We start from the raw sequence: 14543 nt of genomic DNA on the forward strand, positions 1-14543 counted from the left end.
TCTTGTTGGAATATATGTATTGGCTTTGATATAATGATAAATGCTTGTTTATATTAATGTTTCTTTAAGTTAGTGTTTAAGAATGAAATTGCAATGCAATAAAAAGGAGCTTAAAGCCTTCATGTGTGAAAAGAAAAAAAAGAAGAAAATGGTATATATGATAATCAAGTGGCTAAGTGGATGAGCTTCAAATAGAAAATTGAAGATATGAGTCTTTATATATTATCTCTTTTAATTTAAGTAGATAATTTTCATTATTGGCTCAAAGAAAATATTTTATCGTCTTTTAGAATTTTCAAAATGATATTTAGAAAGATTTTATGAAATGAAAGTTTTAAAAAATAGTATTGAATAAAATTAAAAACATAATTGAATGACACTTAAATTTAAAATGAATCACATTCGAGTCACATCATTCACAAATTTCATGGAAGTACAAATCTGCTAATGAGCTTAAACTTATACCAAAATTAACTTATTTATTCACTCTTGAGTACATATGGTTGCTTCTGAGCTATGTGTAAAACAAACATGGAAATGGTTGCTTGTGAGCCTTGTGTAAAATGAGCATGTAAATGGTAACTTGTGAGTCATGTGTTTTGCATAGGAACTACTTCGTTTGTGATCCGGGTGCAAAAAAAAGCTTGTAAATGGCTTGCTTGTGAACCTTGTATAAAACAAGGCTTTTTAACTAAGAAGATAATTAGTGAAACTCTCAAGTGGTGGCTTGAGGAGATATATATGTATAGGTTGGGGGGTCAGACCTCTATGAATTGTATGTGTAATTTTCTCTTCCTTTTACATTTATTTAAATGCTTGTGTGAATGGTTTATCCTTGTACATTTATCTACAGTTTCAACTTCTACCATCTTATTTAAATTACTTGATTTTTACTTACTCTTCAATGTGTCTATATATATATAAATATATGGATGTTGAGTTTAAGGGGAAGTAGCTTGACTAAATAAGGTTATATTTTGAGTAGTGATAATTCAACTAAAGTTGAATTCTTTATAATATTTGACAACTTGAGATTTATATTCTTGAATAAACTTTTATTGATGCAACTTAAAAGCAAACTTCAGTTTATAAGATTAATGACTTGAGTACATCAACCACTTGAGCTTTTGGTGTAGAGGAAAATAGAATAGTGTGAGTGTTTTCTTTGTTTCTATTATGAATGTTCTCCTGTGTGATATGATAGTGATAAAAACATGATGATTCTGATGCTATATAAACACAATCACTTGGGGCTTCACTAGCTGTAATATAGCAATGCAGGAAAAAGATAAAAAAGATTAATTATTTTGAAAACCCAAATTATCCCCCTCTTGGATTGCCTTACAGTTAGGGCCAACATTTATTTTGAACCATTGATATTCAAGTTGTAAACTAAAGCACGAGTACTAGTTGAATTAACTAGTATTTAATATTTTTAATTAATTTGAACTCCCAAATTTAGAAACTTGATGCAATTGAACCTAAACTTATTGATGTTGAACCTAGGATCAATAACGGAATCCAAAACTCCGCATATACATCAACAATCAGAAACTCAAAACCCTAAGTAAACCTTCTCTATTTAACCTGCACTCAACAGGAGAGTGAAAACTAGGGTAACTGAGAAAAAAATAATAAACTAGAATTGAAAAGATGCAACGAGACTTACATCGATAAGTGATCCCAATTCCTAGTACAACAAATCGGTCAAAAATCTACTCACTCACTCTTGCAAGCTTGGAAGCTTAAAACAAGAATATCTAAATTTTATTAATAACTTGAAAATTCTAAATTGAATGCCTATTTATAGTGTAGGCTATGCAAATAATAAGAAAAAAAATAATCTCCTAATTAATGGTAGAATTTACATAAGAAATTAAATATAGATTAGAGTAAAAAACTAGCAAAAATTAAAAAAATTACAACTAAAATAGGATATATATGATTTTCCTATGAGGAAAACTTTTTGAATATGGAATATCTTAACTAATTATGGCTAATTTAGGGGAAGAAATTATGCCAAGATATTTTCTTTTTTTTCAAGTATTTTTCTTTTCCACAAGATTTGATATTTAAGGAATTTTTCTCTTTCTCAAGATAGCTTGTAATTTAGGAGTAATTTCTCCTCTTGGCTAATCTTTAATGGTGAAGATTTCCCACATGATTAGAAACTAAAATCCCATGGAAAATTTTCTTTTACATGTCTTGCAGAATTTTTCCATTTTCTTGCTTGTTTCCCTCTTGTACTTGGGATGAACAATATATACTATTACACCCTTAGGTTAATGGCCTTGTTGTTTCCTTTTTTTGGGCTTCTTTAATGGGTTCAAATCGATTTTCTTTATTGATCCATGCTTGGATAAAAAGTTGGAAGACTTATTGTAATCTTTTAGCTCTCCCCCTTGTAATGGGCGCGTCTATTTAGTATTGAGATATCCTTTTTTCCAACTTGACCTATATTCATACTCACATCATCTCTAACCTCTTCAAAAAGATTCGTCTTCAAATCTAGACCTAAATCAAAAAAGAAAAGGTCAGAAACATTAAAGGTAGTAAACACACTGTACTCACCTAGGAGATTAATTTTGTAGGCATTGTCATTGATACACTCTAGAACTTGAAAAGGTCTGTCTTCTCGGGGGTCCAACTTAGATTTTCGTTGATTGAAAAATCTTTCCTTTCGCATATGAACCCATACTTAATCACTAGGTTGAAAAACTACTCGTTTCCTTCCTTTATTGGCGTGTCATGCATAGGTTTAATTTTTCTTCTGGATATGCTGTCTGGCTTTCTCATGCATGGCTTGAACAAGTTTTGCTCTCTGCTAACCATTGGTATCCTGAATTTCCTACAAAGGTAAATGTATGAGGTCCAACGAAGTTAAAAGATTAAAACCATAAACAATCTCAAAAAGCAAACACCTTATAGAGCTATGAATGCTCCTATTATATACAAATTCTACCATAGGCAAACAATCCTCCCATATTTTTAAATTTCGGTCAACTACAGCTCTCAACAAGGATCCTAAGGTCCTATTAACGAGTTTAGTCTGACCATCAGTCTGGGGGTGACATACAGTAGAGAATAACAACTTAGTTCTTAATATACCCCATAGAACTCTCCAAAAGTGATTAAGAAATTTCACATCCCTATCACTCACAATTGTCTTAGAAATGTCATGAAGTCTCACAACATCTATGAAAAATAGGTTTGTAATATTTGTCACATCATCAGCCTTACGGTACACAATGAAGGGTGTCATCTTACTAAATCTATCAACGACGATAAATATATTATCACTACCTCTCCTGCTCCGAGGCAATCCTAATACAAAATCCATAGATATATCTATCCAATATGTTGTAGGCACAAGTAAATATGTGTATAATCCATGAGGTAGAACTTCAGATTTGGTATGCTTACATGCAATGCACCTACTACAAATGCGCTCAACATCTTTCCTCATGTTAAGCCAATAAAAGTGCTCGTTCAATATATCTAAAGTTTTAGCTACCCCAAAGTGCCTTATCAATCCCCATTATGAGCCTCAGGCACTAGTAATTCCTTAACTGAATAGTTAGGCACACATAACTTAATATTCTTAACGAGAAAACCATAATGCTTATAAAATTTATAGAATGCAGAATGCTCACATGTATGATAAATAGTGAAAAAATTATTATCATTAGCATACATCTCTTTAATATGTTCAAATCCTAACAACTTCGAGCTAAGTGTATAAATCAAAGTATACCTGTGAGATAATGCATCAGCAACAATATCATCCTTACCTTGTTTATACTTGATTACATAGGAGCAAGATTTTATCAACTCGATGTACTTACTGTGACGACGGTTGAGTTTACCTTGATCCTTCAAATGTTTTAGAGATTTATGGTCTGTGTGGATCACAAACTCCTTTGACAATAAATATTGTTGTTATACCTTTAACGCTCTCACCAAGGCGTACAACTCTTTGTCATAGGTTGAGTAGTTCAACAGTGCACCATTAAGCTTTTCACTGAAATAAACCATGAGACACCCTTACTGCATTAGAACTACTCCTATACTAATACCTAAAGCATCACATTCTATCTCAAAAGTTTTGTTAAAGTCAGGTAAAACTAAAATAGGTGTTGAACATAACTTGTCTTTCAATAAAGTAAAAACATGCTCTTATTTTTCAGTCCATACAAATTTTACATTTTTCTTTACCAGTTCATTCAATGGTGCTGTTATGGAACTGACATCCCTAATAAACATGCAGTAAAAGCATGTCAAACCATAAAAACTCCTTACCTCGTTGGCTGATGTCGGAGTAAGTCATTCTCTGATTGCTTTCACCTTATCCTCATCCACCTCAATACCCTGGGCACTAACTACAAACCGTAAAAAAATTAATTTTCCACTGCAGAAGGTACACTTCTTGTCATTGACATATAACTATTCTTCCCTAAGGACCTTAAGGAAAAACCTGATATGTTAAGGTAATCCCCTAAAGACTTGTTGTAAATTAGGATATCATCAAAGTAAACTATCATAAATTTACCTAGAAAAGGACGTAAAACATGGTTCATAAGTCTCATGAAGGTGTTAGGGGCATTTGATAACCCAAAAGACATTATTAACCATTCATACAACTCATACTTGGTTTTAAAGGTAGTTTTCCACTCATCATTAGGTTTCATCATAATCTGGTAGTATCCACTCTTAAAATCTATCTTAATAAAAATAGTAGAGCCACTTAATTCATCCAACATATCATCTAACCTAGAAATAAGGTTTTTATACTTTACTATAGTTTTGTTGATGGTTTAGCAATCCACACACATCCTCTAGGAGTACTCATTTTTAGGCATAAGTAACATTCAAATATCACAAAGGCTCAAACTTTCTCTTATATGTCCCTTACCTAACAACTCCTTCGTTTAACGCTAAAGTTCATTGTCTCCTTATGATTACTTTGATAGGCTAGGCAGTTGGGAATTGAAGCTCCAGGGATAAAGTCAATTTGATGTTCGAACCCTCATAGTGGTGGTAGACCAACCTAAATCTCATCTAGGAACACATCTTCATATTCCTGCAAAAGAGAAAGAACAGAACTATGCAAAGAAGTGTTAAAGTAAGAAAATTTTAGATAGACTTACTTGTACTAAAGTACAAATAAGCTTTACTTCTCACAAATCGCTCTCCTCACTTCTCTCCCCCTCACATATAAACACTTTTTTTTCTCTCTCTCACTTTCTCTCATTGAGCCTCTTTTACACTCAATGGGCTTTCTTTATTTTTTTCAACCTCTTTTTCTTTAATGGGCCATTCTTTTTCTTTTTTTCCTCTTTTCTTTCTTTTTTTTTCTTTTTCTGAATATTCTTCAAAAGATTTCTTGATTTTAATTTTATTAGCATAGACCTCCTTTGGAGATAGAGGTGTCAAAATGTATTTTAGGTCATCTAGACATAAAGAGTATTGATTCTTGAACCCGTCGTGATGTACATGTCTATCATACTATCATGGTCGTCTAAGTAGGATATGACTGGCATGCATGGAAATGGCATCACATCATACCTCATCTTTGTATTTACTTATGAAGAATGGAATCTTGATATGCTTGTGTACCTTGACTTCTCCATACTCATTGAGCCAATGTAGTCTATAAGGGTTAGGGTGTTTAATATAAGATAACTCTAACTTGTCAACTAACAAAGCACATTGGCACAACTACCTTCGTCTATGATCAGTCTACATACATTCTCATTCATATGACATCTGGTGTGAAAGATATTCTCTCTTTGATCATTTTCTGTCTCTTTAGTTGTATATTTAAGGCTATTTGGATACCCAATATCTCACCCTGCACTGGAGCTATTAAATTGTCTTCATAATTATCTAATGATGTTCTACTATCATTATTACTATTATACTCACTGACAGTCTCTATCTTGATATTGTCTCGCATTAACATGATATTTTTGTTGGGGCATTGTGACATAATGTGTCCAACTCTAAGGTACCTAAAATACTTAATAGAACTTGGTCTTTGAGTAACAGTAGGTGGTTTAGGGTTATCTTTAGATTCAGTATAGTTTGGCTTGTCCCTCTTTTCTTCAAATCTCTTTCTTTCTTCCTTTTTAGGCCATCTAGAACTAAATTGAGGGGTAGACTGAGAATTACTTCTAGAGAAACCTCTATACTTTAAATATTTCTCAATCTTCATAGTCATGCTTACTATCTCATCCAGATCTATGTAGTGATGCAGTTCCACAGCATTGGCAATCTCCTTGTTCAGACTACTATGAAATCTGGCCATGGTGGCTTCTAGACTCGCATAAACTCTAACCATGATCATTGTTATCTCTATCTCCTTGTGGTAATCTTCCATCGAGAGGGATCCCTATGTCAATCTTTAGAGTTTCTGGTGTAATTCCTTGTCATAATAAGATGGGATAAACCTCTTTCTCATAATAAACTTCATCTCTCTCCAGGTGGATACAAGTTAGTCTCCATTTTTTCTCATAAGGACGGTCACTTGATCTCACCAAACAAGTGTATAATCTATGAACTCAACTACTGCTAGCTTTACTTTCTTGGCTTTACCATAGTTGTGGCAGTCAAAGATCAACTTTATCTTCTGTTCTCACTCGAGATAGGTCTCTGTATCATTTTTTTCTCTAAAAAGGGTATATGTATCTTGATGGATCTGATGTCATCATCTTCCTATGAATTTCTCTTCTACCGACTTCATTATTGTCACCATGTGACTCATCATTATCCTGGTAGTGTCGGCGTCAAGGATGACTACGATTCTTTCCCCCACCTCTCTCATCCATCCTTGTTGTTATAGCTTCAATGGCTAAGCTCAGTCTATTGTACATGTCATCCATCCTTGCTTTCTTGTGTTCTTCTAAGTTCATAGATCGGTTGGTTTCATTAAGCTGTGACATATCTGCAAAAATATTTTAATAAAAATAAATAAATCACTTCTTCACAATCTCTCATGTTTGCCTCTCATGTCTTCTTCCATCAAGTGGAGTGTTAGAATTGGATCTCTTGAATCAAGACAAGTAAGGTTCTCTTTTAAGACTCTGCAAAGAATCCTAAAATGGAATCTTATTCTTTAAAAGTTCAAAAGTAAGCACACAAAAGAAGAATATGTTATGCTCTTATGTTTATAGCTAAGTAGTTATGATATAATTAACCATTTAAATATATAATAGAACTAAACATTTAAAAAATAAAGAAATTAGGAGCAGAAAAAAAAAATTCTAGACTTAAAGCATCAAGGATCCGATTAATCCCTATGGATATAACTAGAATGTTATACCTAATTATTATACCCCAATGACAGTTGCACTCTATGACTCACTTGAATTTCTGTGATGCAGATGTTAATGTAGAATATTGAATGTAATGGTGTAAAAAGAAAACAAGGGAGTCACATACCTCTCTCTTTTTTTTTGCTCTCTGTCTTTTCTTCATAGATTCTACTTTTTTTTTCAGAATCTCTCTCTTTCTTTTTTTTAATTATAATAACAACATAAAAGAATTCTTCAAAACAAACTAAATGAATTAATATTATATGTAACGAGTGCTAATTTTATGTAAGAAAATAAATACAAATAGTAAATTAAAAAGATATTAGATTTATCGGAGCCTAAGCTCAATTTATACAGAACCTGGGATCAACAACAGAATCCAAAACTCTACATACATATCAGCAGTCAGAAACTCGAGACCCTAAGCAAATCTTTCTTACTTAACCCGCACTTGACAGGGAGTGAAAACTAAGGTAATTGAGAAAGAAATAAAGAACTAGAATTGAAAAGATATCACGAGACTTATCTCGATAAGTGATCCCAATTCTTAGCACAACAAGTCGGTCAAAGACCCACTCACTCACTCTTGCAAGCTTGGAAGCTTAAAACAAGAATACCTGAATTTTATTAATAAGCTAAAAATTCTAAATTGAATTACAACTTTAAATTGAATATTTATTTATAGTGTAGTCCATGCGAATAATTGAAAAAAAAATCTCTTAATCAATAGTAGAAATTGCATAAATTTAGACTAGAATGAAAAACTATAAAAAAATTAGGAAAATTACAACTAAAATAGGATAGATATTGAATATGAAATATCTTAATTAATTATGGTTGATTTAGGAGAAGAAATTCTGCTAAGATATTTTTCTCTTTCTCAAATATTTTTTTTTTCATGAGATTTGACATTTAAGAAGTTTTCCTCTTTCTCAAGATAGTTTGCAATTTATTAGCAATTTCTTCTCTTGGCTGATCTTTAATTATGAAGATTTTCCAAATGATTAGGAAATAAAATCCCATGGGAATTTTTCTATTTTCTTATTTATTTTCCTTTTGTACATGGGGTGAATAGTATATATTATTATATCTTTAGGTTAATGGCCTTGTTGTTTTCTTTTCTTGGGCTTCTTTAATGGATCCAAACCCATCTTCCTCATTGATCCATGCTTAGATAAAAAGTTGGAAGGCTTGTCGTAATCTTTTAGCTCTCCATTTTATAATGGGCCCACTTGGTATTGAGATATCCTTTCCACCAACTTGATCTATGTCCATGCTCACATCATTTATTATTAGATATATAGAGATTGAGTGAAGAAGGAAAGCTTGGACATTGTTAAACCTAAAGGATTGGGAATCAATACGGTTAAAAATCATTAAAATATGAAATTTGGAATCAATAATGAAAAGATGTCCAAGAATTGATTGCCTAAATGTCTTTTTGTAATCTTCTTTCATCTCCAAATATGATCCAAACTCTCCCTTCAATGCCTAAAAATAGAGCATGACCTCTCACTTGTTAGCACATTTGGTCATTTTGAGATTTCTCTCTCAAAAGCATTACAGAAAAAACTAAACAATTGGCGTTATAATGAAATAATTACATGTACAAAATTGAAGGGGGTTATTGTTCAATCAAAAGATTCAAGAGAAGCTAAAAAAAAGTCTTCTTAAATTGGTATTCTCATCCACAAGCTAGGAGGAAAAAAAGCCAAAAAAATGTTTATCTTCTCTGATGGCTTTTCTCTCATAGGTTTTGACAACTTGTTGGATATACCATACCATTATATATGCTATTATAAAAGTTAAATCTAATTAAAGTAATCAAATTAAGTTTAAGGCATAAACTTGATAACATTCATATAAAAAATGAAATTTAATTACGTATACATACCAAAAGTCTAACTTCTAATTTTATGATGGTTCTAAATTAGAAAGTAGATAACTTAATAAGTTAAAAATTGTTGTACGCTTCAAGTATAAATATGGATACTCTTGTCTAAAATCCTATCATTCGCAAGATAGAAAGAGAGAGTTGTAGAGAAAAGTTAAGAGAAATTCCTTTCTTATCCTCTATAGAAAATCCTCTACTTATCAACTTCGACAACCAAAAGCCACAAATCCAACGTACAACTATTCTTTATGGATTAAGATACGCTTCCATTCTCATATTTCTCTTAATGATTTGACATGAAAATTTCTTCTTTGATAATAGTTTTCATCCTTGAAGTTTAGTCTCCTAAAAGAATTCCTGCATAATCTTCTAAAAAATTCCTACAAGCCATCTCTTTTGAGTTAAAAGAGATGCAAAAAATTCCCTATAAATTGACAATTGGGAGTATAATGTATGCTCAAGTTTGTATATGTTATTGCTTACACTATAGGAATATTGGGAAAATATTTGAGTAATCCAATAATTGATCATTAGAAAGCAGCCAGATGGGTTATATGATATTTACAAAGAAAAAAGATCTACACACTCTTGTAACAACTGCCTTAATCTAATCAAAATATAGATAAAATAAAGAGATTAATAAAATCAAGAAAAAAATATAAAAATTAAATTAGAGGCAAAAAATTATAAATTAGGAGTTTATGGACCTAAATGATGAGAAATTAAAATTCTAGGGTCCTCCTACAATTAAAAAGAACAAAAATAAATTAAATATTTAAAAATGAGGCCCAAGTAAAATTTTAGGAAGTTGTGACACCTAACTAAATGAGGTGTCAAAATGAGCTAATAAGAGGAGGTCATTTAAGTCACATGGATCGCCTAGGCAGACGCATGGATAAACTGCCGAGATCTATCTAATCTAATAATTAGAAAAAGCAGAGAAATGAATGGTCAGGACCATACCGTGTATTTAGATGTCGATCAAACAGTCCAGATGAAGAGATACACTGAAGGTCCAGGTCCATTAAAAGGAGATCGGACACTGAGAATGTGGCTACCTTAAGGGCTTGCTTAGATGATGGTTCAGTGAAGATTGTATGATTTTTTCACGATTTTTTTTTGCTTGTTTGTATTTCTAAATACATAGTATGATTTTTTACTGGTTGAGTCATGATCATCAATACTATGATTTTTTTCTTTTTTTCAAACCACTGATTCGGTAGTTTTATAATGGTTTGATTATTTTTTCTCATTACACCCTTAAGATTTTTTCTTATTTACTAAATTACCCTTATTTCCACTCCAACCTACAACTTCCCAGTTTTTTATTTTTTATTTTTCTCTCACAGATTCCCTCTCTCTCTCTCTCTAGGCATTTTCCTGCATGTAAACATTTCCATGTATGTAATATTTTAATTATATATATGTATATAGTATATTTACTTGTATATATATCTTTAATTATATATATATATATATGTATACATTTAACTAAATATATTTATATATCTCTATATTTAACACTACATATTTTTTTTAATATTTTCTCTTTTTATTTATTATTTATTACTATATACAATAAAATATGGGCAAAATAAAAAATTTGTTCAAATATACAAGCATATCATACTGTCAATTCAAACAAAAATAGCTGTCACTACCAGACATTAATAGACAATCATTCAAACATGGTTAAATTTGAACATTAATGAATCTTGCACATTTCGAACCGTACCCAACATTAATGAACCAGTATACAAATCATCCAATCAGGCCAACATTAATGAACCAGTATACAAATCATCCAATCAGGCCATAAGTTTCCTTTAAGGTAAAGAAGAGAGGGTCCTCGAAAGGAGAGAGGGGAGAGAGAGAAAAGAGAGGGTCCTCGAAAGGAGAGAGGGGAGAGAGAGAAAGAGCGATGGTCGAGAACAGAAGGGCCTATGCAGGTTTTGCAACATGGAAAAGAGAGAAAAAAGAGAAGAAAAATGAGAAGAAAAAAAGCACAACATGACAATGGAAGGTCGAGATCCGTAGGGACTCTGGATTTGTGCAAAGTTGGAGTCTTTGTGCACAGTTTGAAGGAGATCGGCACACGGCTATGAAATCGACGCTTAGAGAAGGCAACTGTGAAGCCAACATGTGGCAAGCCAGATAGGGAGGTGTGCGATGAGGGTGGGCAAAACCGAAAGAAAGAGAAGAGAATGCAACATACACGATTAGGGAAGAAAATTCGCGCACATTAGAAAAAAGGAACCGGCACAGCGGTTTCACATGGAGAAACCAGAAGAAGCTGAGGCTGTCCGAAAAGAGGAGGAGGAGCACGTGTGGCAGTTCGGCGCATATTCACTCCAAATCTAAACTCACAATTCCTTACCATGAGTTCTAGTTATTCGCGACAGCATGTGACAATTCTAGTGATGGTGCATGCGGCGACACATGTTGATTCTGATGAACATGCATGCGGTGGCGCATGTGGTAACGCATGGTGACTCTAGCAACGGGGACCACGTGTCCAAGGTAAAATCAGTTTTCTTTCCGTGTTGTATCATTTTCAAAATTAGTCATCGTTTAATACTATCTAATACATGTGTTTCTTGTTTATGAATGAGAGAATTATTCGAACAGTAGTTGAATTTAGATAAGATTCTAGACTAAACCCACTGGGGATCCCAACACCTTTTCCGACTAAACTCTAAGTAAGATTGGGTTAATATTCTATACAAAGACATTATTATTTGTATAATTTATAAATGGTATGTGTAAATATATGTGTGTGTAAAGTACGTGTGCATGTGTTTTTGGTGTAAGAAAATGTTTAATGTTTATGTGTGTGTATAGTTTTTCATATTATGTATGTGCACATATATATACATATATATGTAAGCGTATATTATGGTTAACTAAATTTGTATATTGTGTGAAGTGATGAAAGTGTATTTTATATATATACATATGTAAATTGTTTGTAAGAATATATATGCATATAATTATAGATGAGCATGTGATTGCATGTGGAACATATATATATATATATGCATATATGTTATTAGATGGGTGAAAGCTTATACGTACGTGAGTGCTAGCATATATATGTGATGAGGTTTGTTGGTGTAATAATATATTTATACTGTGTGAATTTATGTATGCAAACTATAACTAAGTGTGTATATAAATATATAATCAATGTATAATATGTAGTGAGGGTATATTTATATAATGTTATGTATGTGTGTGTAGTATATATATGTACGTGATGAGGCATGTGTATGTATTCGTGTAAATTGTGTATGTATACGTATAAATAAGTAAATCTTATGTGTGTGTGTATATGTCTAGACATTGTTATGTGTGTGTGCGTGTATAAGTATAAGTATGGGTGAATATTGGTATAATTATGTTGTGTGTGAATGGTACTAATATAAACATGTGTAAAAATATATAGAGTAATATGCACATATATGTGTGAGTATAATTGTGACAATTTATGTATGTGTGGTATGGTACATGTGGAATCTGGATGCACTATATTTACTGTGACATAGTATAGATGTACAACGCACTGTACTTACTATATAATCTGGTACAATTGTCCAAGAGATCTGGATAACCCGTACTTGCTGTGTGATCTGGTACAAAATAGTTTTTGGAGAGAATTTTGAAAATATGGACTATTGATTGTGTGATGATAATATAGATTGCATGTATTTTATTTGTCGTTTCATGAGATTGCATATGTTTGTTTAAATAGTGTATGTATGTATGGATAGGAATTGGCTAATTAAAAAGACTTGGAAAGTAAACATAAAAAAAAAATTTAAAAGCATTAATCAGACACCTAATTCGTTTAGTCGTGAATCAAAGAGGGGAGAGTATATGTGGCTGAAATTGAACTGGATGTGTAGTGAACCTGTACATGGATAGAGATATGAAACTTAATCTAGACATGGATACATATATGTAAGTGTTGTGAGATATGCGTGTGTTATTTATGTGATAGAGGATCTTTTTTACCTTTTATCAGTAACGATATAAACAACATCGTATGATAGAAATCATAAATAAGCCTTAAAAGACTAAATATATGGAAATGTAAAGTCTAAGTGATATGAATTATGTGTGTATTAGAGATTGGAGTTGAATCCGAGTATAGAGATATATGTGTGTGTGTGTAAGAATTTGTTTTATGGTTGATGTGTTGTTGTGTATTTTCTTTAGAATGTTTTGTTTGGTATTTTCTTTAAATTATAAATTAGCACATGTTTTAGATACCTTTGCGTTAATGTATATATGTATATCTCTGTTATAAAATTCTCCTCCTTACTAGCTCGTGAAGTTCACCCCAATTCACATCCTTACTACAAATCAGGAGAGATAAAAAGTAAATTTTGAACTTGTAGAAGACATTGAAGAGAGCCTTTTAGCTATTCAATTTTAAATTTGTATGGCAATTAAGAAGTAATTTAAGATTAGCATTTTATAGTTAATCTTTGATGCCTCATGTATATCAGTATGTAATTATTATTCCATCATAGGGGACATGTAATAGTATGTAGTTTCATTGTATATAATTATATATTTATTGGTTACACTAGTTAAAAATGATGTGTAAGCGCTCGTACCTACTGACATTGAGGGTTGGGATGTTACATGCTCACATATAGGAGAATGGATTAGTCGGAGATCCATATCATGGCATGATACCTGTTAGGTAGAGAAACTATTTCATGAAAGAGTCTGAAACAAACACTCGGAGCTTCTTGCACTGTGTTAACAACTTATAACATGTAATAAGGCTCCAAAGATGGAATATGGTTGTGGATTTCTGTCCTGGGATTACACATTTCAGATGGAATTGAAAAACTACTAGAGTTATTTGTGACAATAATTCGACACTGTTATATTCCAATAATAAATCCAACAAGTTGAAACACATAGATATTACATTTCTTGTTATTAAAAAAAAAGTTCAGAATAATCATGAACATATTGGCACAAAACTCCATGGTTGCAAACCCATTTAGAAAAAGTTCATCGCCTAAGGTCTTTCATGAACACACTACTCGAATTGATGTTGTGTCTCTTAAAGATATGTCATTTTAGTGGGAGTTTGTATTTTGAATTATTTTTTATTATTATTTTATAGACAATTCGCAATTATTTACTATAATAATAAAGTCTATAGTTTATTTTTTTACTATAAATATGTTTTGTTTGATCTCACTAAAAAATAAGGTTAGACAAATTAAAAATAGTATATTAAAAATTATATTACATGCAATTTCCATGCAACGGATTCATATTTGATCCATATAATTTATTACACTAATATTGAT

General features: G+C 31.8%; 1 protein-coding gene across 1 annotated transcript; it reads right to left on the bottom strand.

Annotated features, from left to right (window-relative positions):
• Window positions 1-2389: 2389 nt before the first annotated feature.
• Window positions 2390-4035, bottom strand: LOC148269214 (uncharacterized). The gene is made up of 4 exons (XM_088211107.1): window positions 3946-4035; window positions 3755-3873; window positions 3109-3308; window positions 2390-2514 (listed from the first exon to the last, which is right to left on the bottom strand). Exons 1-4 carry the CDS (start codon window positions 4033-4035, stop codon window positions 2390-2392), a joined length of 534 nt encoding a protein of 177 aa, XP_088067233.1.
• Window positions 4036-14543: the final 10508 nt, after the last annotated feature.

This window comes from Carica papaya, chromosome 1 (genome assembly GCF_054855325.1).
Source record: "Carica papaya isolate Zhongbai chromosome 1, ASM5485532v1, whole genome shotgun sequence".
NCBI lineage: Eukaryota > Viridiplantae > Streptophyta > Magnoliopsida > Brassicales > Caricaceae > Carica > Carica papaya.